This window comes from Phoenix dactylifera, chromosome 9 (assembly GCF_009389715.1).
Source record: "Phoenix dactylifera cultivar Barhee BC4 chromosome 9, palm_55x_up_171113_PBpolish2nd_filt_p, whole genome shotgun sequence".
Lineage (NCBI taxonomy): Eukaryota > Viridiplantae > Streptophyta > Magnoliopsida > Arecales > Arecaceae > Phoenix > Phoenix dactylifera.
The window spans coordinates 4,019,016-4,046,855 of NC_052400.1; the positions used below are offsets into that span (position 1 = coordinate 4,019,016).

General features: G+C 37.5%; 1 protein-coding gene and 1 long non-coding RNA gene across 4 annotated transcripts; one reads left to right on the plus strand and one right to left on the minus strand.

Annotated features, from left to right (window-relative positions):
* On the plus strand, positions 1 to 27,010 carry LOC103696354 (ankyrin repeat domain-containing protein 2A-like). 3 transcript variants are annotated; one of them, XM_008777952.4, is made up of 8 exons: positions 1 to 240; positions 2,419 to 2,567; positions 9,937 to 10,146; positions 10,260 to 10,408; positions 10,487 to 10,658; positions 23,016 to 23,108; positions 26,310 to 26,449; positions 26,523 to 27,010. In XM_008777952.4, exons 1-8 carry the CDS (start codon positions 222 to 224, stop codon positions 26,620 to 26,622), a joined length of 1,032 nt encoding a protein of 343 aa, XP_008776174.2. In that variant the 5' UTR covers positions 1 to 221; the 3' UTR covers positions 26,623 to 27,010. The 3 variants fall into 3 exon arrangements, with proteins under 3 accessions (XP_008776174.2, XP_038985791.1, XP_038985792.1); XM_039129863.1 differs by having other exon boundaries at positions 10,260 to 10,658; XM_039129864.1 differs by lacking the exon at positions 2,419 to 2,567 and having other exon boundaries at positions 6 to 240.
* LOC120111848 lies at positions 11,134 to 22,112 on the minus strand. The gene is made up of 2 exons (XR_005513243.1): positions 21,607 to 22,112; positions 11,134 to 11,513 (listed from the first exon to the last, which is right to left on the minus strand). It is a non-coding gene; the product is annotated as an uncharacterized LOC120111848 (long non-coding RNA).
* Positions 27,011 to 27,840: the final 830 nt, after the last annotated feature.

Below are 27,840 nucleotides of genomic sequence, written 5' to 3' on the forward strand. Positions count from 1 at the left end.
CGAGGTCCAGTTCCGCCGCATCGTCCAAAACCACACCCCAAGAAATCCCCCCTCCACTCGTATAATAATTCCCGAGGGTTTCCTTCGTCTCCTCCGCGTGGGCGCTATCGGGGCTTTGGTTCTAGAAGATCTGGTGGTGAACCGCCCTTTCCTTGGCCTCCTCCCTTCCTTCCCACGAATCCAGTCCACTTTTGCGCTGTACAAAGGCGGCAATTGCCATCATGTCTTCGGGAAATCAAGGTTTTGTGCAAAACCCCAGCCATTTCCTCTAGCGAATGCTTTCGTTTTCTTTTTCCTCTTATTTTTTATGGGAATTGAGGAATTTTTATTGATTTTCTCCGTCGGTTTACTCGATGGTACCTAGATTAGGTCTACGAAGTTACTCTCTTTTGTCTGTTTTGCTTTTTTTTTCTCTCTCTCTTTATAATTGTTGTTTTTAAATTTATATTCCTCATTTTGAGAGCTAATAATTCACGATTTATGGGGCATGGAGATTTTATCGTTTTCTTGAAGCGTAGACCATCAAAATTAAACTTAAAGATGAAATCGTATGTTATGGATAAAAAACAAAAAGAAATATGCATTGCATGAGTAGCTTAATCAAGTGGCAGTGAGAGTCAGAGACTGGTGATTTTCCTTGCAGACAAGACTGCATCTGACTGGAAGATGATAAAGGGACCGAGTGTTCAAGTTTATAGTCAAGATAGGTTATGTGTTTGAGCCCACAGGCGTTTTCATAATTGAATTCTAGTCTCATCTGGTGCTTTGGAAAATAGCTCCATGCTGTAATGCCATTCTCTTCATATGTCTTTTATTAGACATGGTCGGCGATATTCCATAATCCTTGCCTGTGTTATTTAGTTTAGGAAGTATAAAGGACACAATTTATGGTGCCATACGGGTAACAAAGGGCTGCCTAGTAGGTAGAGGTCAACATGGCCCCTAGGTAATAAGTTACAATCAATAAATTCAGGTATATTTTTAATGAAAAGCTTAAAAGGATAAATTCTAAAATAGCACAAATAAATCTAAGGAGAAATTTGAAAGAAATAGTTATAATCCAACAATTGAAAATTAATGCATCAAGTAAGATGCATTAATTGAGCAGTAGGTATCAACTTGGCAACGTCAAATAATAATTTATAAGTCAATCTCATCCTTGATAGTCAAATATGATGCGAAATTTTAATATGATGCCTAGGTGCCCCAGCATATGCAGGCTGTTTGGTTGGCTATCTTTTAAACAATGTTTTGCATAAATTATGCGTTGGAGATTATAGGAAGCAGCGAACTAGTCGGCTGTTTTGCTGGTCCAGATGAATATTGTTTGATGCTTAATCTGATTCAAGTTATGGGGAAAAGCATTTTGGTAGAGCAGAGGGAGATATTTTGGAGTTAGTTATGGAGAAAGAATTTATGGTTCAAAGCTTGAAGTGAAATATTTGGAACTTTGATGGGCCAAGTTTTGCTGTTTTGCTCCATACGTTTCATTTAGAGAACATGTTTTACTTGAATCTGAAACCTAGGCGCTGACATTCACCTGATAGGTTTTGGCACTCTTTGGTTATCATTAGTATACAACATAATTTTACAGTGAACCCCAAGACAACCCCAAACTTTACCTGTTGTTGTTAGGAATTTGGAGAACCACCTGCAAGATGTGGATAAGAGAGATGGAGTATTGCACCAGTGCTGCAATTTATAATTTGGGCAGTGCAGAATCAGATAGGAGCTGGGTATCAAAAATGTGCTCACAAAGTTCGGAGGTCCATGTGTGCTAATTTTGGCTTTACCTAGTTTGCTGTAATCAGTAACCTGGCCTCTCTATTTTGTCATGCACCTTACAAAACTTATGGATTAACTTAGCCTTTTGGAATTGCTAGTTGGTTGTGGGAACTATGTACTTTTATTTGAGGCTCGTTGGTTGTTGTTTGGTACAATCTTGTTTCTGCAACGCTCTTCAACCAAGAAGAAAGGGCAAAGATGAAACAACAAGCCTTTGGGTAGACTTTCCTAAACAATGTCATTGTTGAATTATCTCAATTTGTTCCTGTCTTAGTAAATTTTAAATTCTAATAAAATGTTTTCTTGTATATACCAAAACTTGTTTGCTGAGATTTTTTCTTCTCCATTTTGAGTTATTCTTTTCTTACTTCATTGTTGATTGTCTCCTTTGCCTCTTATATTCTTTCTTGTAACTTTGTCTTTGAATTCTATTTGACACAATACACTTCTCTAAGTGAAAAAAGAAAAAAAAGAAAATGAAGAAAGGTCCTTATCCTTGCTGTGGATAAGTCATATAGTTTGAAGAGTTTGATAAAATTTGTTAATTGTTATGGACAGATCACTTGATTTTGTATCATGAAGTAGAATGTTTGGTAAATGATTTTAACTTTTCCAATGTGATACTTCTTCCAGATGACAAATCTAGTTCATGCGAAAACAAAAGCTCCAAAACTGAAGCATCATCTGCCCAGCAACAGTCAGGACATAGGACTGCTTCAATACCAACTACTGGGTTCCCCACAAATCCTTTTGACTTCTCTTCTATGAGTAATCTGCTTAATGTAATTATATCTTACTAAACAAACTTTTGGTTGGACTAATTCTCATTAGACTACTTAGTCTGATATGTCAAATAATGTTTAGTGATGAAAGTTTTATACAGTCAGCTATATCTTTCTTCCTTGTTGGGGCATAATGGCAATTTATTTGCCATATACATGTTCTTGATCAGATCCTAGTTTAGATGTCTAGATGTTTTACTGAAATTAGTAATAAAAAAATATATGAAGTAATTAGGTGTAATGTGAACACTTCCTTTTCAGTTGCTATATTCATTTAATTTCAGTAGGGCATGTGACTAATATGGATAGTAAATTGGGTGAGAAAATAGAAGTGGAGGAAAGTAGTTGAGGTCCATAAGGGAAAAAAAGAGGTGGTCTGACGTAGGATGGCAATTTGGAGGGGGCATCGAGATGGGAGAGCGCAGAAGAGGAGAAGTCAGGGACAGCAATCGTTGGTAAAAAGGGAAGGACTGAAAGTGATCGCAACAAGAGAGAGAGAGAGAGAGAGTTGGGAGCAGGGCAACTCAAACTGCAATTAAGTGCTTCATTCTAATCATCAGTTTGGGGGTAGAATGGAGGGGAAAAAATCAAATTAGTACCACACAATTTCCAAAGTGTCTTCCAAAAGTAACTAACAAACTTAACATCTTTATCAAATACTATGGAACTAGGTAACCCATGCAGTTTGATATCATTTTATTAGTGTGAGGAGACACTAAGAATTATTTTAAATAGAAAACATAAATGCCTATGTATATGTGGGTTTTAGAATAGCCAATTATTTGTTAGAAATTTTATTTTTCTCTAAATCTCTTTGCATGTAATGTTGCAGTCAAAGTCGGCGGAACCGTCCTGAGCTGCCCGGTTTGGGGCGTCCCGAGTTGTACCGGCTGTGGATTGGAACAGTTCCGACGACGAAAACGAGACCGGCGCTGGAGGGGAAGAAGGTGAAGGAAAAAGTGGAAAAAAGAAAGCGGGGGAGGAAGAGGGAGAGGAAGGTCGAGACCGGTTGGCAGAGGCCGGGGAGCCGTTGCGTGAAGGAGGGAGCCGCATAAGAGGGGCTTGCTCTGGTTTTCTGTTTCATTTGAAACAGGGACCGAAGGGGCCCCTTTTATTTTTGGAGATTTTTGGTATGCCGACTTTTACTTAAAAATATCAAAAATAAAAGGGCCCCCTCTGGCCCCTATTTCATTCGAAATAGGGGACCAGAGCGGAGCCCTTCTTCTGCGGCTTTCCGACAGCTCTCCGGCCTCCGCCTCCTTCGCTTGGCGGCTCCCCGACCCTCTGCTGGCTCTTCATCGGCTTCCTCGCCCCCCCTTCTCTCTCTCTTTTTCTCTCTCATTCTTTCTCTCCTCTGTCTCTTCTACTCTGTCGGTACAGGCCCGACACGGTATGATGCAGGCCCGCACCGACTCGTGCTGCCGGGCAATCGGTACGGTGCTTGGTACCGGCTCCGCCGACCCTAGTTGGAGTGCTTTATAACTTATTTTGTAAACTCGAAGATCAAAGCTTGATCTAAATGAAATCCTTCCAAGACAGAAATCAATAATTGATTGATGTTGGCATCGACAATTCTTGGGTACAATAAATATGGCCTTGTAGGTTAAGATTCATCCTAATAGCACTAGTTTGTCATTGATTCTGAGTGAAGCTTAAAGGTTTTGGTTTTGGGGTTTTGGGCAAAACTTTGAACCTGATTAGAAGTAGATAGGAGTTTAACCTCATGAAATTTAAGAGAAAATTATCATCTTCTTACATAAAAGAATTCTTTTTGGAGTTTTTGATCGATATTGTTAGAAGAATAAAGAGAAATCTACGTCGAGGAGATCGAGTTTCCAACTTTATCAAGATCATTTATAAGACTCGAACTTGAATTTTGAAAAATAAGCTCAAATATTATGAACAAATTGTTGAGCTATATCTAATTGTAGTCTAATTTTGAAGCATAATAAATACACATCAAGCTTTTAGTTAAGAACACTAGCCTTGGTGCAATGGTAAAGTTTTTCTAGTATGACCTAGGTGTTAGGGGTTTGAAACAAAAAACAACCTCTCTGTACATGGGGATAAGGCTATGTCCATTGACCCTCCCTGAAGCCCATAGTGGGGGGAGTCTCGTGCATTGGGATGCCCTTTTTATCAAGCTTGAAATTGTGTGCATTTTTATTTTTGTGCATTTACTCTTTATGTATGCATGTAATGGTGTCAGATGATTAAATATATCAAATAATTGAAGAATATTTCGTACTTGATGTGTAACATGAATCTCTTAGCATTTTAGTTGGTTTTAGTATAATTTAAAGGCTTTGACAATTTCAGCCCTTTAGTTCGAAATAGTAAAACTATAAACAAGTGTATATTTCTTGGATCTTTTTTTTTTTTTATAGATTGAATTTTTCAAACTCAATTTAGAACAACCAACCTTCGCATATTTCACCAAAGATGTAGTCTAACGGAGGGTGGGTGGGAAGAGAAGAAAGTGGAGGTTAAGTAGGAAAAGGGAAAAGATTAAAAAAGTGAGATGGGGGGGGGGGGGATGGAGAAATACTTAACTAAGCCTTAATCCTAAACTTGTTAGGGTCGGCTATGTGAATCCTTTTCCTCCATTTTGCTTGATTTAGGGTCATACTTTTTGTAATATGTTGAGATATTAAGTTCTTTCTTGCTACTTCCTTCTGTATGATTTTCAATCTCTCTTTTTTTCCTTCTAAGCATATCAATTCTTTTGATACTAGTACATTTCTACTTCTATGTTGTGCATGTCTAAACCGTTTAAGTGATCATTCTCTCTACTTGTTCTTAATTGGTACTACCTCCACCTTTTTATGAATAATTTCATTTTTTATTCTATTTTTTTATGTATTACCATATATCCATCTCAACATTCTCATTTCGCCTATATTCATCTTGTGCACATGTTGTTTTCTAGCTGTCCAATACAAGGTTGATTGTACTAGAATTGGGATTCATATCGATTGCTTGACGGTATGGTATCGTGCTGTGTGTTCTGGGTTGTACTGACAAAGGGAGAACTAGAGAGGGTGGGGGAGGGAGAACGAGGGAAAAAGAAAGAGGGAGGGAGAGAAATAGAGAGGGAGAGGGGGAGAGAGTGCTCGAAGGCTCTCATCTCATCCTCTGTCCGCCATATATAAGCGGTTGCCCTCGTTTTGAATGAAATAAGGGAGTGCCCTATTTATTTTTTTTTACGAATTTACAACTGAAGTTGGCAAATGGCTTTAATTTCACAAAAAATTGAGGGCATGCCCCTATTTCGTTCGAAACAGGGGTGATCTCTTGTAGACGGTGGATGGAGGATGAGATGATGGCTTTTGAGCCCTCTCTTGGCCTCTCTTTCTTTCCTCCTCTCTCTTCCTCTCCTCCCTCTCTCCCAATCCTTGTCCATCGCTCCCTCTCTCTTTTCCTCTCCTCCTTTTCCCCCTCTGTTGTCAATTTATCGAATCCCTTTTCCTCCCCCGTTGTCAATTTTTCGAATCAAGGGATGGAACTATGCCGGTCCGCCCTTGGATGGTTTGCTATGCCCCGAACCGGGCGGTACAACGTTCTTTGGTCCAACATTTTGGATAATAAGGTATAGCTGGTCGTATGGTTCTTGTATAAAATTTTTCTTTCCACTTCGTTGATATTATGATTACATAATATCTTAACTGCACTCCTCCAAAAGTGCAACTATAATATCTTTGTTGCACTTGTGGATAACATCGTCTTCATTATCCCCTTTTGAATAATCAAATGCTACATACCAAAAACAATCACTTTTGGGAACTTCATAATACCTAGTTTTCACTCTACCTTTATCTGTATTTCTAATTTTACTAAAATTGCATTCTGTGGATTCTGTCTTGGTCCTACTTAACCTAAAACTATTAGATTTTAATGCACTTATTCATAATTTCAACATATGGTCAATCCTAACCTTAGTTTCTTCCACTAAGATTTTATCAATTGCAAATAGCATACACCAAGGAATATCTTCTGAATATGCCTTGTAAACTCATTAAAAATTAGTGCAAAAAGGAAAGGATTTAGAGCAGATCTTTTGTATAAATCTATTGTGATTGGAAACTCACTGGTATTACTTCTAATAGTTTTCACACAGTAACCACTTTATCATACATGTCTTTAATCACATTAATATATCTAATGAAAATTCTTTCTTGTTTAATACTTACTATGTGACTCTTCTAGAGATTCTATCATATGCCTTCTCTAAATCAATAAATATCGTATGAATATCTTGTCTGTTTTTTCTATACTTCTCTATTTACGTTTGAAGGAGAAAAATAACTTCAATGGTCGACATTTGTAGCCTAAAATCAAATTAGTCCTCTGATATCTTTGTGTCACATCTTAAAGTTTCATAGTGTGACTTATGAATTTAATATGACAATATTTAGAATAATTTTGAATTTAGTCTTTATTCTTATAAATCGGTATTGTAGTGCTCTTCTTCTATTCGTCAGGCATCTTGTTGGCCTATAAAATTTTATTAGACAAATTAGTCTATCACGTTACTCTTATATCACCTAAATACTTTCAAATCTTAATATGGATTCTATCGGGTCCAACCACTTTTTCTATTTTATCGTTTTCATAGCCTTCTTTATCATAGATACTTTAATTTTACATATATACTTAACATTTTTATCCTCAATGGAACTTGTAAGACATTCTAAATCATCTATGACTTTCATTGACTAGCTTATCAAATAACTTCTACATCTTCTTTGATCTCGCGCTTCTTAGTAATAACTTTTTGATCTTCATCTTTGATGCATTTAATCCTTGTCATGTCTCTAGTTCTTCTTTCTCTTAGTCTTACAATTTTCTGGATATCTTTCTCCCCATCCCTAGATTCTAACTTGGGATATCTTTGTATGTGCCTTGAATCTAATCTCTTGTACCATCTTCTTAACTTACTTCTTAGTCACCTTATAGCTTTTACACACTTCTCTACATTTGGGTAGTTTTCTATATCATTCTCTTTAACCTTATCCGCCAATTGAATTTTCTTGTTCCATCATCAAGTTTTCTTACTAGATAGCTTCTTTTCCTTTGGTTCTTTTAATACCTTGGTAACCATTTTCCTAATGTTCTTAGCCATCTCTTCCCACATGATATTGATTTCCACATCTGGATTTCATTTAACTTTCTTCTACATTGTATCCTTAAAAATTATCTCTCCTTGCAAATTCCACCATCTAGTCCTTGGTTCCTCTTTTCTTTTGTCATTCTTTTTCATTTTTTAATGTGTATATCTAAAACCACCAATCTATTCTGGGTGGTTAAACTCTCATTTGGTATAACCTTACAATCTTTACACAAAACTCGATCAATTTGACTAGTGATGTGCACTTTTAAATTTTATCAAATGAGAGTTCTTTCTAAAGCATGTTTTAGCTACTACTAGGCCATATGCCATCATGATCTCTAAGATGGCATCTCCTTTCTCGTTTCTATCTCCGAAACTATAATTATCATGCACTTTTTCAAAACCTACACTATATTTCCCCACGTGCCCATTCATATCTCTTTCGATAAATAACTTTTTTCCACTAGGAATCTTTTGAATTAGTCAGTCTATTTTCTTCTAAAAGTGGTTGCCTTGTAGTATTGTCTAATCCTACTTGAGGAGTATTAGCATTAATGATGTTAATAGACTCATCTTCTAACCCCGATTTTATGAAGATTATATTATCTGCTACTCTCTTAATATTTAAATGTCATCTTTTGAACTCTTGTCTACAATAGTTCTTTATGTTTATTTCTATCTTTCCCTATAAGTAATATTTGTTATACCGGTTGGTATCGCACCGTACTGGTACCAAATCGGTATATTGTATCGGCCCATGCACCGACACTCGAGATGTTGAACCTTATCATGCCGTACCACATACTAACACTGAAATAGAATGGTATTAGTATGGGGTTTGGTACTGAGACTGCGAACCTTTTTTATGTGTATATAACATGTTTTACCAACTTTCTTTGCTTTTTCTCTTGTCTAAGTCTCTTGCAGGCAAACTATGTTAAGTCTCCTCCTAGCTATTGTGCATTTCTTCAATTTCTTTGTCATCAATCCTATATTCCAAGTTGCTAAATATATCTTACATTTATGGACTAACTTTTTTACCTCACATCTGTCTACCTACTTCTCACCACATTCGAGCATCGATATGGCACGTCTTATGGGAATACCCTAGTTAACCCTTGCCCACGTTTCAGTACACCTTGAGGTTTGATGTAGTGTGCCACTAGTAGGGAACACTCCAACGGTTTCCTCAGGAATCATCTTCATATGATGTGACTATAATTTTATATTAGCCGTTAACCTACTACAATGCTCGTTTATTTGGGCTTGGGACCAGGTATGTACGAAGCATAAGCAGAGTTGAATGGAGAAATATAGGATATAAAAGCAATGGGTAAAAGTGTTTTTTCTAGCTGAGTAGGATTTAGGTTGCATTTTTTGAGAGGGAAAGGGTTGCAGTTTATTTTTTCACTACTTTCTTTCATTCTTAATCGGAGGACTATCATTTGATGGCTAAGCTTTTATTCATAGGTTATTTTTCCTTTAAGCTTTTGTGGGCCCGATAGTGACTAGGAATGGAGTAAGTTATTGAGCTAATATGAACCCAATAATGTCCATACAAAAGATAAGGCTTCGATGAAAATGGTAAAAAGCAACTTATATGGTGTTGGAACCCTGAATCATCATTTGTAACCTGGCCTCCACATCTATTTAAAATTGGTTTGGCATTTTTTAGTGTATTTTAGTTGGAAATTAAATTGTTCGACGTATTATACAATTTTGATGGATCCTATTTATATTACTAATCATGATATTTTCACCATTTTAGCCTTACTCAAGAACCATGTGCATACTTGTCATTGATTTAGAAGGGAGGTGACTAGTAAGACATTTCAACTTGTTTTTACTCATTCTCTTTGCTCGATCATGCACTTAAATAATCATACAATCGGCTCTGTTTATCACCACTTATGATCTTCCATGAGGTGTGGTATTTATTCTGACTTTATGCTACTACTCAGTCATACAGATTGCAACATAAAAAATTACAGCATCATGCAATTTCACCCATCTAACTTAAATGAATAAAATAATAGATGGTACATATTATGTCTAATTAATAGTCATAGGCATGGTGGTAAATTGACTAGGCATCTTGTGACAACTTATGAGAAGGGAATGTGAGATAATTCCTCTGAATAATCTTTACATGCACTATTTTCGCAGTCTCTTGCTACTAAAATTTGACTGATAATTTTATTTGATTCTAATACAACCAACTTCAAAGCCTCCATATTAACTTGCTTATAATGAATGTAGGACCCAACTATAAAAGACATGGCAGAACAAATAGCAAAGGATCCTGTTTTTAATCAGATGGCCGAACAACTTCAAAAAAGTGTCCAAGGTGCAGGGCAAGATGGTCTTCCTCAGTTGGATCCGCAACAATATATTTCAACCATGCAACAGGTTATGCAAAATCCTCAGTTCATAACAATGGCTGAGCGGCTTGGAAATGCTTTAATGCAGGTAAAATGATATTTTCCGATATTGTATTTGTAATATGCATAGTCCTTCCAAATTTTGTTGTTTGAAGCATGCCTTTGGTCAAGTGGTTTTGACTCGTTCCTGTATACTAACAGGAGCCTGCTATGGCCTCCATGCTTGATAATTTGACTAATCCATCTCAAAAAGAACAACTTGAAGAACGACTAGCACACGTTAAGGATGACCCAACATTGAAGCCAATTCTTGATGAGATTGAGAATGGAGGTCCCACTGCAATGATGAAGTATCATATGCTAAGAACCACTGCAAATTTTCCTGGAAATATGTTTACAAAATTTTCATTAGTATTTGTTTGGAACAGGTATTGGAATGACCCTGAAGTTCTTCAAAAGCTTGGTCAAGCAATGGGCATTGGATCTTCAGGAGAGGCTGCAACTTCTACTGAGCTTTCTGGACCTGAAGAAGCAGAAGAAGAAGGTGGATATGAAGATGAATCTGTTGTCCATCATATGGCCAGTATTGGTGATGTCGAGGTATTTGAAAATTCGGTTTTCTTTTAAGTTGTATGGTCTTTCTAAATTTAGAAGACACCAAGGTTGATAGGCCCCCTATATTTCCTGAGATGCTAGGCACCAAAAAGGTGCCCCCCTGAAGAAAGCAAGGTGCAATTTTTAAAAAGGTTCAATAAATGTATTACTGATAGATAATATATGTATCTTAAAACAATGCAAGCGTTAGAAAATTAAGTTTTAACATCAAAACGCATAATTGTCTTGCATATAAAATATTGTGTTTCACATCTTTTAAAACAGCACCACAAGGTACCACTTCCCATATCATGTTTTTATACAAAAGTCAGCAAAATAAACCACTAGACATTTTTTAGTAGTTTCAAAATTCAATCGTGATAGCAAGATACCACTTCTCAAAATATGTTTGATTTTTTTTAACAAAATATAACACAATGTAAATCATTGAACATCCTAGATTTGCCATTTATTTATAAGGACTCCAATAGACCAAAATAACCCAAAAAATAAAGCTCGAAAAGAATAAGAAAGTATGGGTAGTTAGAATATTGTTGAACATTGGGGAGACAGTTGCCCAAAGGCTCCTGCTTTGTCCTAGGCAGCTGCATTGCCTTGGTAAACTCGCCTCTACTTGGAACTATTGAGGAGCTCAGGAACTTCCACGCCAGGGCTTAAGTGCCTAGGCGAGGGCCCGGAGCATCTTTGGTAACATTGGAAGACACTAGTTAAAAGCTTGTAAAATAATGACGTATCAAGCTGGCACGCATAGGAATACGTTGAATTTTGGCAGATAGAGGTTTGGTCTCAACTAAATTTTTCTATCAAACATTGTAAAGTTAGTACCAGAATGTTGGATTCCTTTTGTAAAGGAAAAATATCCCGCAAAATCCGATAAAATCGGATGCCAGGTCAGAAAATCAGTTTTAAAATTTTATCTATTTATTTATAACAGGTATAAATAAATAACATAACTATATTATGTTTACCATACCTCGATCCCGCAGCGGAAGATGGTCAAGGTACTCAGGAACAGAATCTGGTACAGGGCCAAGTGCTGGATCAGATACTGGATCGGATGCTAGATCTGGTACTGGATCGGGAACTGGATCTGGAACTGGATCTGGTGCCGGATCTGGTACTGATGGATCTGGTGCTATGCGAGGCCCGGATGTACGGACCCTCTACTTCACACGCACGCCAAGAAATGCAGGAAGGTAGGATGATGTCTGTATAGTGCAAAAACCCTTTTGCAAATAAACCCCTGGAAGAAAAGAATTTCAAAAATTCTTTCTTCCCTTTTTCTTTTTCTTTCTTTTCCTCTTTCTTTTCGTTTCCTTTTTCTCTCTTTTACGGGCTACTCAAAAGATCATGAATCTCCCCTCTCCCCAGATAAAATCTCTAGCTCAGAATGAAGAGAAAGCTAGCCTATTTATAGGCAAAGACAAGGCTGAACCAGGGAAGAGAAAACGCCAAAAGGGAAGAGTAAACGCCAAACGTTTCATGATTTTATTGAATTTTTTGAACCGTTTGATTTCAATTAAATCAGTCTTATATTAAAGAGGTTTCAAAACCGAAGAGACACGTCTCTTCGGATCTTCAAATGGTAGCCGAAAGAGGGAAGATCAAGCGGCCTTCGATGTGTTCGGAAGAAGAAGAACGCGGTCCACGGGAGAAGGTTTGCAGAAAAAAATTGGTCCACTGGACCGAGGAAGAAACCAGAACCAAAAACGTGTCATTCAAATAGAGGGGCAAACAAGTAAATTTCCAAATCAAATTTGACTTTTCTTAAATGGGTTAATTCAAATGGGCTGAATCAAATGGGCTTGGGTCTATTATTGGTTCTAAACCAAATTGAAGACCAATTTGAAAGATTTTGGATCCGAAAAAATTCCACATGAATCTGATTCATGTGAACTCCAATTAGTTCAATTTTCAGATCAATCCGAGTCACACTTGGACTAGAATAAATATAGAATAAATTCTAATAAAATCATCATTAAGCCCAATTACATTCATTTGAATCCAATTCAAAAACAAACTCAACAAATGAGTCCAAATCAATTTCAATTACATTAATTGAAACTTGATTAAGCCAGAATACAGACATAATTAAATACACATCCATGAAATTCAGTATGTACCTCATGTTCAGTGCTAGCTGAACATAGACAAAACCAAATCTCAAATGACCCACAATTTAATTCTCAATTAAATTGGATCAAGTCCTTCCTACTTAACTTGACTTATGTACGTGACTCCGATAGGTTCGAACACTAAGCCGGTAGTACATGAACCACTCCATGCACTAATCGAGGTGACCATTTAGCAATGATACCCGATGTCCGGATAGGTCGAATATGCAAAGCAACATTCAAAACCCATTCATATGGTTACCGCATAATTCATCCTTTTGACCAACGATGCTCAAGATGACCTAAAGTGAACTGTCACACTTTGGTCCGGTCATCCATATTGTATTTCAATTAATTAAATTCGAATGACCAATCACTTGGTTTACCCTGGCCAAGGTTTTACTAAATTGAAACACAGCGAAACATCAACTCCTATAATCTGGAGCGGTCAATCCCTTCTTGACTCATACACAGACTTCGCGAGTACTTGACTGCACCCAGCAACTTTTCAATATCTGAATTAGAAATTCAGATCGTTCAGTGCCAAAGTACAGTGAGTTGCTTGCAAGTCACCGTGATAGTCTCAGGTCTAAGGGATACTTATGCCCATATGCTTTGTGAGCTAACTCCTGACAGTGGAGTGCTCAACAGGTGAGTCACTGTTCAGCGACGATGTACTCCTACATCTCACCTATATGCCATACCAGTGTCTCCACACTCCTTGGTTAAGAGGACAACCAACTAAATGGCATACAACGACCTATACTTGACATAGCTATTGTCCAATTAATAGCTTGTCAATCGGTCGCGAACCAATTTAAGGACTAAATGATAAAACCTCCTTTATCCACTAAATTAGTCCTAAGGATTTCATCACAATACACAGGAGTTCCTATTTGAAGATGCAACACTTGTGATGAAAAGAATGCCAGAATAGATTTTATTATTCATTAAATAAAACATATACATTATTCTTACAATAAAAATTGGCTTTGGGACACAATTCCCAACAACTCCCACTTGAACTAAAGCCAATTTGTACAGTATCTAATATCCATCTTCGATTTGTGGTAATCGAACTCCTTTACAGAAAGGGCTTTAGTGAATGGGTCAGCTAGGTTCTCCTTTCCATCGATCTTTTGAAGATTGACGTCACCTCGTTCCACGATTTCTCGTACAAGGTGGTAGCGACGCAGAATGTGCTTGGTTCTATGGTGGGACTTAGGCTCCTTTGCTTGTGCAATGGCTCCAGTATTGTCACAATACAAAAGAACTGGACCGTTGATTGAGGGAGCAACACCAAGTTGATTTACAAACTTCTTGATCTAAACAGCTTCCTTTGCCGCATCTGATGCAGCAACATACTCTGCTTCGCATACAGAATCGGCTACTGAATGTTGCTTGGAACTTTTCCAGCAGACTGCTCCTCCATTCAGGGTAAACACAAATTCTGATATACTCTTACTGTCATCATGGTCTGACTGAAAACTAGAGTCTGTAAACCCCACAAGTTTTAAGTCAGATTCTCCATAGATTAACCATTGGTCCTTAGTATTTCTTAAATACTTAAGGATGGTTTTCACCACCTTCCAATGGTTCTCATCCGGATCAGATTGATACCTACTCGCTACTGCTAGTGAGTAAGCAACATCCGGTCTTGTACATGTCATGGCGTACATAATAGAATCTACTGCAGAAGCATATGGGATTCTACTCATACGCTCTCTTTCTTCGGAAGTTGTCGGACAATCTTTCTTAGAGAGAGAAATTCCTTGGCCTATCGGAAGATAGCCCTTTTTGGAATGCTCCATGTTGAACCGCTTCAACATAGTGTCGATGTGCGTGGATTGGGACAATCCAAGCAACCTCTTAGATCTATCTCTATAGATTTTCATCCCTAGCATGTAGGATGCTTCTCCCAGATCCTTCATGGAGAACTGTGATGACAGCCAGAGTTTCACATTTTGTAATGCAGGAATGTTATTTCCAATTAAGAGAATGTCATCCACATACAACACAAGAAATGTGATCACTGAACCGTTAACCCACTTGTAGACACAAGGTTCTTCTTCGTTCTTAACGAAGCCATATGTTTTGATAGTTTTATCGAAACGTATGTTCCAACTTCGAGAAGCTTGCTTAAGTCCATAAATGGACTTTTGTAGCTTGCATACTTTGGACTCGTCTATGGATGTGAAACCCTCAGGTTGTATCATATACACCTCTTCTTCCAGCTCTCCATTTAGAAAAGCTGTTTTCACATTCATTTGCCAGATTTCATAATCCGTATATGCTGCTATAGCTAGCATGATCCGAATAGATTTTAGCATTGCCACAGGGGAAAAAGTTTCGTCATAATCGATACCATAACGTTGACGATATTCCTTGGCAACCAGACGGGCTTTATAGGTCTCCACCTTTCTGTCTGCGCCTCTCTTTCTTTTGAAGATCCATTTGCATCCTATGGGTTTTATCCCTTCGGGTGGATCAACTAGTGTCCATACACTATTGATTTCCATGGACTCCATTTCGGATATCATGGCATTAAGCCACAACTCAGAGTCGGACCTCTGCATAGCATCCATATAGGTGATCGGATCCTCATTGTTCTCATCGAGCTCAATAGGATCCGCGTCATGGACCAAGAAACCGTAGTATCTATCCACTTGACGCGGTACTCTACCGGATCGCCTTAATGGTGCTTCTACATTGGGCTCCGGGTTTGATCTAATCAAAACCGATTCTGTGGGTTCAGTAGATTGTGTTAAATCTTCCACCTGCTGAACTTCACTAAGTTCAACCTTAGAGGCAACAATTCCTTCACCAAGGAATTCCTTTTCCAAAAATGTTGCCTTAAGTCCTACGAACACCTTTTGTTCATTAGGAAGGTAAAAGTAATAACCCCTAGTTTGCTTGGGGTACCCTACAAAATAACACTTATCGGACCTAGGACCCAGTTTGTCAGTTTGAGAACGTTTAACATAAGCCGGACATCCCCAAACCCTAAGGTATGAAAGTGTCGGCTTACGCCCAGTCCATATCTCATATGGAGTCTTCTCAACAGACTTACTTGGAACCTTATTTAGTATTATACACGCAGACTCTAAAGCATAACCCCAAAAAGATAGAGGCAGACTAGTAAACCCCATCATGGATCGAACCATGTCTAACAGAGTTCGATTCCTCCTTTCGGATACACCATTGTGCTGAGGTGTTCCTGGAGGGATCCATTGTGAGAGAATCCCATTCTCCTCTAGATAAGTCAAGAAATCACCGGAAAGGTATTCTCCTCCTCGGTCTGACCGAAGGATCTTAATACTCTTTCCAGTCTGTTTTTCTACTTCATTACGAAATTGTTTGAACATTTCAAATGATTCCGACTTATGCTTCATCAGATAGACATACCCATACCTGGATAGGTCATCTGTGAAGGTTATGAAGTAGGCATAACCACCTTTGGCACTTACGTTCATAGGTCCACATACATCAGTATGTATGAGGCCAAGAACATCGCTGGCTCGTTCACCCTTTCCAGAAAAAGGTGACTTGGTCATTTTACCCAGAAGACAGGATTCACAAGTTGGCAATGATTCACAATCATTGATTTCTAAAATGCCTTATTGGGCTAACCTGTTTATCCTGTTTTTGTTTATATGACCAAGCCGGCAATGCCATAAATAGGTTTCATTGACTTTATCTAATTTAGGGTGTTTATTAGATGTGTACATTACATTTACAGGCAATGATAGAGTATAAATGCCATATTTCATTTGTCCACTGAAAATTTTAGTATCATTCAAAATGATATCACAAAATCTTTCATTTATATAAAAGGTATAACCATTCTTGGCCAAAAAGCCTACAGAGATGACATTCATCAAGAATGCTGGACAAAAGTGACAATCATCTAACATAACTACTCCAGACTCAAAAAACAACTCAATGACTCCTAAAGCTAGGACTGGAACAGATCTTCCATCACCAACATTTAGGAATCGATCGCCGTTCTTGAATCTTCTACTTACTTGAAGTCCCTGCAAAGAATTGCAAATATTAATTGGACTTCCGGTATCCAATACCCAGGTAGTAGAATCATAAACAGAAAAATTACAAGGTGTTATCATATAATTACCTTGTGCAGCAACTGTTTGCTGCATTTTCTTCTTTGGCCTGTTTGGATCAAGGGACGCTAAATAAGCCGGACAGTTCCGCTTCCAGTGACCCTGCTTCTTGCAGAAGAAGCATTCTGCCTTATTCTGATCAGATTTCTGCTTCATAGTCTGTTTGGGCTTAGAAGCCCTAGCACGAACTTTATTTACCTTCTTTTTCTTTCCTTTCTTAAAGGAAGAACGACCTGCAGAAGTTCCACCCACCACATTCACCGACCCCTTAAAGAGTTGGTGATCCTTCTCATAGGTCTGCAGTAAACCTAGCAATCCATGATAGGATACTGCAGGTTTAGTCATTCTATAATGACTAAGGAAGGTCAGGTAGGATTTGGGAAGTGAGTTCAAAATAGCATCCTTGCCCAATTGCTCGTACAGAGGAAAACCAAATTTACTCAGGAGATCAATTTTCTCGACCATGTACAATACATGTTCTGTGATTGATTCCCCTTCCCTCATGCGGGCATTGAAAATCGCACAGGAGGTCTTATGACGTTCGACATCATCAGGTGTCCCGAAAGACTCTTTCAACATTTGAAATATTTCTACAGGCTGTGCTTCTTCGAATTTACGACTAAATTCGTCATTCATCGAAGCCCTCATGATGCAGCGTACGGTAGTGCGATCATTAAGCCACTTCTGATAAGCGTCTCTGATTGCACGTGGTGCATTTGCTGCAGGTTCCTCAGGTGCTAGATCCAATATCACATATAGGATCCGCTCGTGCTCTAATACAATTTTCAACTTCCGATACCAGCTATCGAAGTTAGGTCCATTAAGTTTATCGTTGTCTAAGAGTGTTCGGAGGGACAAAGAGTTAGCCATATCTGAAAGGAAAAAACCAGAGCTAATTAGTATATGATTTATTTTAATTCTAAAGACTTGGACTTCAGTCTAAAGATTTCTCCCACTATTTTAGTCAAATTTTTAGCCTCTACCTTTAATTCGAGGAATTACTTTAATTCCTTAGCGGGTACTAGAATCCACATGGACTGTATACAGGCCCGAGGAAAGCTCGGCCAACCCATATGCATCTAAGGGTAGGTACATTACCAATTATTTCTCTAAATAATTTCTAGTATTTTATTTTGCCCCAGGTGGTAATCAGTAGGCGGAGGCCTCCACTGAAAATCCTGGTCAGATCCAACCATTAATGAACTAACTCGATGACACTACCTAATGTATGATCAGGCCCGAGGAAAGCTCGGCCAACCTAATCACAATCAGATAGCTCAAAGAGCTATCATATAATGAAGGATAATTCCAATATTCAGATGAACACCAGACGGAAGCGTCCTGCATGTCCAACTGAAATACTGGACCAATTATCATCCATTTTAATGGGAGGCTATGACCTAGTTATCTATATAACTATATCATTTTAAGGACCTAATAATTTAGAGGATTTTAGAGAGACCGATAATTCTATATCCTCCCACTGACTGCACTGAGTCATATAGAGGACATAGAATTTCATTGGTCTATGGACATCTAAATCAGTCATACTGATTTCCTTATTGACATGGGTGAGTACCAAGTCTCAAGATATCTAAATCAAAGCTTGAACGACCACATTGGCCAGGTAAGAGAGATCACGGGAGGGTTCCGCCATTAACCGTCTTTCCTAGACACCAACAGAGTTGGCCAGGAAAGAGGTAGCCCCAATTAATAACCGTAGATCCAACTTGCCTTAGACACCAAATGGTATGTCAAGTTGATTTAGATAGTCATTGAGAACTCAGGCTCGACCACTGAGCCACAATCAGATCCAATTGAAGTGTTTGGACATGATCAACTAAACTATTGAGTTTGATCAAATTAGAAAAATGAATTTAGTCTAATACAACTATTGATTCCAATTCAATTCTAACATTAGGTCTAACCTAATCAACTAATCTGATTGTGCTAACCCATGCCCCAAAACCTATGTTCAAATTTAAATTTTAATTCGAATTTCAAATTTTAAATTTTAAATCTTTATTTGAAATTCAAATTTTAAATTTTAAATTCAACATTTAATTCTTTATTAAATGTATTATGATCATGGATTCAAGGTGTCAATTTATTCCAAATATAAACAATTTATATTTAAACTTTGTAGTCATAATAAATTTAAAACTGAAATTTCATAAACATCAATTATGCATAATTTCACAAAAATAAACTATTTATTTTATGATACAAATTAATCTCAATTTTGTGCTAGGACAACCTTTTCACTATAAGGGGTTAACCTTATAGCAGGACAATCTTATAATTCAGCACAAGATTGATATTTTATCAATAAATCTGGATCTAATCTAAATTTAAAAATTAAATCATGCATAATTCTAGATATTATAGGCCAATTCCATCGGCCAACCTGGCTCTGATACCAATTAAAGGAAAAATATCCCGCAAAATCCGATAAAAATTGGATGCCAGGTCAGAAAATCAGTTTTAAAATTTTATCTATTTATTTATAACAGGTATAAATAAATAACATAACTATATTATGTTTACCATACCTCGATCCCGCAGCGGAAGATGGTCAAGGTACTCAGGAACAGAATCTGGTACAGGGCCAAGTGCTGGATCAGATACTGGATCGGATGCTAGATCTGGTACTGGATCGGGAACTGGATCTGGAACTAGATCTGGTGCCGGATCTGGTACTGATGGATCTGGTGCTATGCGAGGCCCGGATGTACGGACCCTCTACTTCACACGCACGCCAAGAAATGCAGGAAGGTAGGATGATGTCTGTATAGTGCAAAAACCCTTTTGCAAATAAACCCCTGGAAGAAAAGAATTTCAAAAATTCTTTCTTCCCTTTTTCTTTTTCTTTCTTTTCCTCTTTCTTCCCGTTTCCTTTTTCTCTCTTTTACAGGCTACTCAAAAGATCATGAATCTCCCCTCTCCCCAGATAAAATCTCTAGCTCAGAATGAAGAGAAAGCTAGCCTATTTATAGGCAAAGACAAGGCTGAACCAGGGAAGAGAAAACGCCAAAAGGGAAGAGTGAACGCCAAACGTTTCATGATTTTATTGAATTTTTTGAACCGTTTGATTTCAATTAAATCAGTCCTATATTAAAGAGGTTTCAAAACCGAAGAGACACGTCTCTTCGGATCTTCAAATGGTAGCCGAAAGAGGGAAGATCAAGCGGCCTTCGATGTGTTCGGAAGAAGAAGAAGAACGCGGTCCACGGGAGAAGGTTTGCAGAAAAAAATTGGTCCACTGGACCGAGGAAGAAACCAGAACCAAAAACGTGTCATTCAAATAGAGGGGCAAACAAGTAAATTTCCAAATCAAATTTGACTTTTCTTAAATGGGTTAATTCAAATGGGCTGAATCAAATGGGCTTGGGTCCATTATTGGTTCTAAACCAAATTGAAGACCAATTTGAAAGATTTTGGATCTGAAAAAATTCCACATGAATCTGATTCATGTGAACTCCAATTAGTTCAATTTTCAGATCAATCCGAGTCACACTTGGACTAGAATAAATATGGAATAAATTCTAATAAAATCATCATTAAGCCCAATTACATTCATTTGAATCCAATTCAAAAACAAACTCAACAAATGAGTCCAAATCAATTTCAATTACATTAATTGAAACTTGATTAAGCCAGAATACAGACATAATTAAATACACATCCATGAAATTCAGTATGTACCTCATGTTCAGTGCTAGTTGAACATAGACAAAACCAAATCTCAAATGACCCATAATTTAATTCTCAATTAAATTGGATCAAGTCCTTCCTACTTAACTTGACTTATGTGCGTGACTCCGATAGGTTCGAACACTAAGCCGGTAGTACATGAACCACTCCATGCACTAATCGAGGTGACCATCTAGCAATGATACTCGATGTCCGAATAGGTCGAATATGCAAAGCAACATTCAAAAACCCATTCATATGGTTACCGCATAATTCATCCTTTTGACTAACGATGCTCAAGATGACCTAAAGTGAACTGTCACACTTTGGTTCGGTCATCCATATTGTATTTCAATTAATTAAATTCGAGTGACCAATCACTTGGTTTACCCTGGACAAGGTTTTACTAAATTGAAACACAGCGAAACATCAACTCCTATAATCTGGAGCGGTCAATCCCTTCTTGACTCATACACAGACTTCGCGAGTACTTGACTGCACCCAGCAACTTTTCAATATCTGAATTAGAAATTCAGATCGTTCAGTGCCAAAGTACAGTGAGTTGCTTGCAAGTCACCGTGATAGTCTCAGGTCTAAGGGATACTTATGCCCATATGCTTTGTGAGCTAACTCCTGACAGTGGAGTGCTCAACAGGTGAGTCACTGTTCAGCGACGATGTACTCCTACATCTCACCTATATGCCATACCAGTGTCTCCACACTCCTTACCAACCAACTAAATGGCATACAACGACCTATACTTGACATAGCTATTGTCCAATTAATAGCTTGTCAATCGGTCGCGAACCAATTTAAGGACTAAATGATAAAACCTCCTTTATCCACTAAATTAGTCCTAAGGACTCATCACAATACACAGGAGTTCCTATTTGAAGATGCAACACTTGTGATGAAAAGAATGCCAGAATAGATTTTATTATTCATTAAATAAAACATATACATTATTCTTACAATAAAAATTGGCTTTGGGACACAATTCCCAACATTTTGGATACTATCAACTTGATTTATCTGTGAATTCTTAGTTCTTTGACCTCTTCTCCTTGTTTTCCTTCTACGTATTTGCAATGTTTTAGAGCCAAAATGCACGACCCCCCATCTAGAATAAGAACTGATTTTCCCTCCGCCATATTCTGCATTGCCTAACATGCAAAACCAAGGTTGTATCCATATTGGGGATAAATTACTTCAAGTTTTCATTAGCAATAAATATGTTAGTCATGATCTTCTAAATCATTATTTGAAATAAGAAGTTTTGGCCTAAAGATGCGGCAAATCATGTAAGTTGTTCATAAAGATTCTGTCATGCATTTTGGCGCCATAATGTAAGCATGTTATTTATGCTTCAGAGAAACTTAAATCCATCTCCTAGTAAATAACATTGTAAATGTTGTATATCATGACCACCAACAAGCCCTCAAATTTGATAGCCTCTCCTGTTTTTGGACTCAAATCCTATCAACAAGTTTCTATCCCAAGCAGTCGTACATGAGGAGAAAGGGAGGGAGGGAGGGATTTTGTGATGTTTCTTATCCCTATGTAACTCTGTCTATGTATCTCTAGTTCTTTGGTGCCAAAGTGCATGATTTAGGGGACGGAGGGAGGTTGCATCCATTTAATTTTTTTTACAGCTTTTTTCTTGGGTGACCTCTCTCTTAACCATGGGTAACTTCATGTCAATGTGTCTCTGTTATTTGGTGTCAAAATTCATGATTTAGGGGAGGAGGGAGCATCCCACTCAATTTTATTACAGATTTTGTGATATATCACTTTATTACCTATGTAGCTTATGTCTTTCTCTGGTTCTTTGGTGACAAAAATATGCAATCTCCATACAAATTGGTAATGTCCATTGCATCAAGCAATGACAAGGGCAAAAATGTTTCACTAACAATTGTTTATGGCAATATACTTTTCACAATTGAAAAAGCAATGATCCATTAAGTATTTTCCTTGCACCTGGATGTTTATGTCATGATGAACCCTTCTTTCTTAATTTTATTTATTTATTTATTTTTGGGGGAGCATGCCAATCGTATATATAAATTATCATTTATGTTAGTTATTGGGAATTATATGTGGGTAAATGCTTTTTTTTTACATTTATTTATTTTGATCCTGTCTTCTTTGGTTTTTTGTGAAAAAATTAATGTTTATGCCTGTTTGCTGATATATTTATGCATATCTGACATGCATAAATTTGTGTTCTTACTTTTTATCTGTAAGTCCTGCTATTTTTTCTATATTTTCCTTTATTATTCTAAATTAACATTGGATTTTAGCTCATAATGGCACAGCTCATTTTCTGGCTCATTTATCTTTAATGAATTAAAATATGCTTTAGTGTTCTGTTCTGTGCATTATTCTTGAGTATATACTTGTGTCCTGTATAGGGCTTGAAGAAAGCCTTGGACAATGGTGCAGACAAGGATGAAGAAGACTCCGAGGGAAGAAGAGCTTTGCATTTTGCATGTGGTTATGGTGAGGTATGATGGATATTCTTGATATTTTTTACCTTATCAGACTAGTACTTCCTAGAAGGAAAAAGCTATGGGGTCCAAACCAGTTACAGACAGCCTGCCAATCTGCTGGTGCCCTATGAATGGCCAAACCTCCTGTCAGTAACACATATCCCCCATGAGTTGATCAATATCCTCTTGCTGCATCTGTTTGGAACCAGTTTGATAACCGGTTTGGGAGCCTGTAGCATAACTCTTCCTAGATTTTTTTTTCCGTTCCTGGTTCTCATTTTTATTAGTGATTCTAATTTTGGTGTAATGTCCCTTTTGTTTATGTTTCATGCTTGAGTTATCATTGTTCTCAGTTAGATTCGTTATCTTGCTGGCATATTATTTTCAGACACATTGCTAGGCTTGTTCTTCCCTTTAACTTTTAGATTCTTCTAACTCTTCTGAATTAAGAACAATTGTAGGAAAGAATTATTGGAACCCTAAAACCAAATCTTGAAACCACTAGATTACGAAAACATATGCACGATATTGGGCTTAAAGGTATAGAGGAATTTTGTTGATGAGTTACATTTGTCTTCGTATCCACATGGATATATGCTGTAAAAGGAAGCTTCTGCTATGACTTAATAATCTGGCATATAAATGAAACGCACTCTGCGGACTCCTATGAGATCTGTCTCTTGATTAGTGTGTGCATATGTCCATGCAGGTGCATGCAGTCATGTCAGCCCATGCGTGTGCATGAAACAAGGCTTAATTTATGACAATAATCTGGCATCTAAATATGCTCTGTTGATTTATATGAGACTGTCCCTTGATTTGCGTGTGTGCGTGCATGCATGTGTGAGACAAGGCTTCTTATATGACTTAATAATCTGGCATATAAATGACAATACACTCAGTTGATTTCTTTGAACAGTGTTGGTCAGCTAGTTATAGATGGAATTTTATATGTTGACTATTTGACTATTGATTTTGAATAATAAATTTGATCTATGTTTTTACATCTGTGATTCTATTTATTCACCTGTATTGGTGTCACTCAAAGAGGGTGGTGAAGTTAACATCTCATTTGTGTACCTAACACTTCTAATATCTAGGCAATGTAATGACATAGTGCTTTGTAACTTAAATTATGCATAAAATGTTAGGGTATCATTTCCTGTTTTAGGGATCATCCAAAGTTTATCCATCTTTGGTGTCTCTTAGTTGATTCAACTAGATACGCCTCATCGATCACAGGAGGAATGGGTTATACAAGCATTTATGTGAAATCATGGGATTATCAAGAAAGGATACATAAAGGAAAGAGTTAGTTAGGATCAGATAATCTATTTTAATATTAAAAGAAAACTCCCCCAGTGTCTCTGTTCATGAAGCACATTTGTGCATATCCAATTTTTGGGTTCCCAAACTACACTGTTGCACATTCATGCATTCCCCCACACACATGTTTTGAGCGCTACATCTCACTCACAGTTTCTGGCTGTTAACCACAAGGTAAAGGATTCAAACCCTTCCTAAAATGTTTATTATTTATTGTTTTTAATCTTTTTCCTTTTTTAAAAAGCATGTGCCACAATCTTGTGAGGGAAAAGCAGAACAGTGTAATTTCCTCCAAGGTGGTCCCAACTCAGAATTAATGAACTGAAAATAAAGGGATTGGCAAATAAAGGATATTCATCATTTTCGAAGATCGGTCATGTTGACAATCCATCGAGGCTTTTAATTTTTATTCCCCTTTTGTTTCACGGATGGGGCATATTTTTTGAGCCAATTTTGGGCTTTCGGGTGCAATATTGCAGAGTAAGAGGACTATATATAACCAATTCAGCTGGTATAAACAATGGTAAATGGTGAGTTTCCATTCCCCGTGCCAATTGAACAATAACATTGTCACTTAGAGGGTTCAAATTTGAGGGTTGCCCCATTCCGCTGGCCCCGGTGCGGTTTTGTCGAAAAAAGAGTCGGAGAATGTAAAAATTAAGCATTTTTGATTGATTTATGATTGAATAATAAACATCTAAAAATGTCGGAGAATAAGATGCAAGTGTCGGAGGTCTCCTAGGAAACATGTCGGAGTTCCGCCGAAAGAAAAATCTGTAAAGCCGAGCGGAAATCTGAGATTCTCCACTGCCCTATACCAGGACTGAATATAGGGCGGCGGAGAACCCACTCAAATTCAAGAAAAAACTACTCTGTGCATTAACATAAATACGGCAGTAAGAAGAGGCAATATCATTTTTGATAAATTGATATGTGCATCGGAATACTTTAACACTTTAAATAAGCGTTAGTCGACCTCCGGAGGACAACAATTTGCTTTTCCAACTGTCGATTCTCTTTTTCATTTTCTCCAATAGAGGAAGGCAATGTCAATCTAAGTGGTACACTTGAAGGTATGGTGGACTCTATCCTCAACTAGGTGAGCTTCAAAGGTTTTTAACTTATTAATAATTGATAAAGAATAATCACTAGATGAACTGAGTATTAGGTGTTGATTTTTTTTCCTTGTCCATCTGCAGAATGAGTCAAATTGTCATTGAGGAAGAAAGTATTGCAATTCCGATTGTAGATACTTTGTACTTTCTTCCCTTCATATTTGTTGTCTTTGTTCCTGAACCTATTAGTTGCATCATGTGAGCTCGCTGAGGCTGTTGTATTTCGGTAGTTGCTTAGAAAGATTTCTCTTAGGTGAAAAGATCCATGCGACTGAATTCATTGCTCAAAACCTAACTGATGCCCTTCATCAGAAAGCAGTATAGTTCTCCAAGTTCTAATCTATATTGAACCTTGCAATCTTAGATCTGAAATCTTGAGTCACTTAATTATTGGTGCCCTTTTGGCTTCTTTAAAGCCAATTTACCAGGACCATAGTTATTTGCATCCAATTCACATTTTTAAGAGCAAAGGAAGGGAACCCTTTTAGGTCTACTAAGAAAGAGGAGAAGAGTTTCGTTGAAGTGGGGCAGTGGGATGGGGAAGCTGCTATATCAATACAAAAGAACTGCAAGTCTAGGAGGGAAGCCAGCTTCTCCCAAACAGAAGTTTTTTTTTAACTTGTGGAGAGGATGGACTAGTCCTAAATAGAAGCATAGAATGGAGAATCATATTCTCAGGAGGATTTTTTTTTTTTTTGGTTTAGAAAACACTATCACGCATCTTTTCTTTTTCTTGGGCAGTATTGTGCCTGTAAACTTGGTTTTTGCATTTCAGGTGAAGTGCGCTCAGGTGTTGCTTGAGGGGGGAGCCACAGTGGATGCACTGGACAAAAATAAAAATACGGCGCTTCATTATGCTGCTGGTTATGGGCGCAAGGAGTGTGTGGCTCTTCTATTGGAACATGGTGCAGCTGTGTAAGTAAAACAGTAGTGTACTTACCTTCATTTCCTGATAATTATTGTTTACTTTCGAGTTCATCTGGTGCAGCACCCTGCAAAATTTGGATGGGAAGACACCAATTGATGTTGCCAAGCTGAATAACCAGGAGGAGGTGCTGAAACTACTCGAGAAGGATGCATTTCTATGAAGGGTTATACTTCAAATCTTGTTTTGGGGGGGGGGGGGGGGCAACGGCCTGTCTTGGCATCTCCCCTAGTTTGTTTCTCTTCTTTGTGGGTGGTTAGTTGGGGTCAGTCGAACAAGTTTCATTTCTGTGAGTAAATTATCAACTCTTTTGATGGATCAGGGGATGGATCTTCCATTAGTGATCTTATGCTGTGCTGTCGTATTGAATAGTATTCATTTCTGGGGGAAGTGAGCCATGCTTAATAATGTGTTGTTTCAAGTTTGTCAGCTTATTTTGGTATGTGCTTGAGTTTATGTAACTGAACGTGAAAGGATGATGCATGTGAGGTACGAATCCTCTTATAATACTTGTGAAGTAATTTGCATTTGGTGAATAATTCATACATTAATCTAGGTATCATGTAAATTTATCTTTGAACTGCACGCTAGCATTTTTAATGTGCATCTCACTTGCCTTGAGGTGATGGAAGCCTGGGGAATGCGCTCACGGGGTTTGCAGATCATTGTGCATCTGATCCGTAGACCGAATGGCTGCAATATGATTTTTTTAGATAAGCTGTGATATATGATTTTTCAGTTACTCGTAATGTAATGTATCATATAATACAACCTGGAAAACTCAGACTGGGTTTGAACAGGCATCTTGGACTGGAACTTTTGGTGATATAGTTTGGATTCGTCAATCTTAAAATTTTGTTTGATAGCTTAGCTTGTAATCAGATGATGATATATATCCAGTAAAATCAATATGTATCCAGTAAAATCAATGACCAAATTTTAACAATCAGCAAGATTGGTTCTAGCTTAGTGTAATATCAATACAGTTAAAAAGGAATATTGTAACCGACTCGACTAGATTAGTAAATAAGAAAAGCTGATCATATTTAAAATGAAATATTTTAATTGCTCTCGTCAGATGGGAAAAAAAAAGAGTTCTAACTATTTGTCCACTTATTTGTAAACTTTTCTCTATAAGTATCGAGCATGGGGATCCTACCATGCTCCTTGAGGTACAAGGAGAAATTGGAATATTATATCCTCATACTTCAATCTTTCTTTTACTCTTTGGTTTTTTTCAAAATTCTATTTTGACTTGGGCATCGAAAGGTTTCTAGCTAGATATGTTTTAGCAACCTTTTGATCATTTCTTTTGAATGTAAATTAGCTTTAGTGTCGTATGATGCTCCTCTAGCTCAACCAAATAGAGCAATCTTGTCCA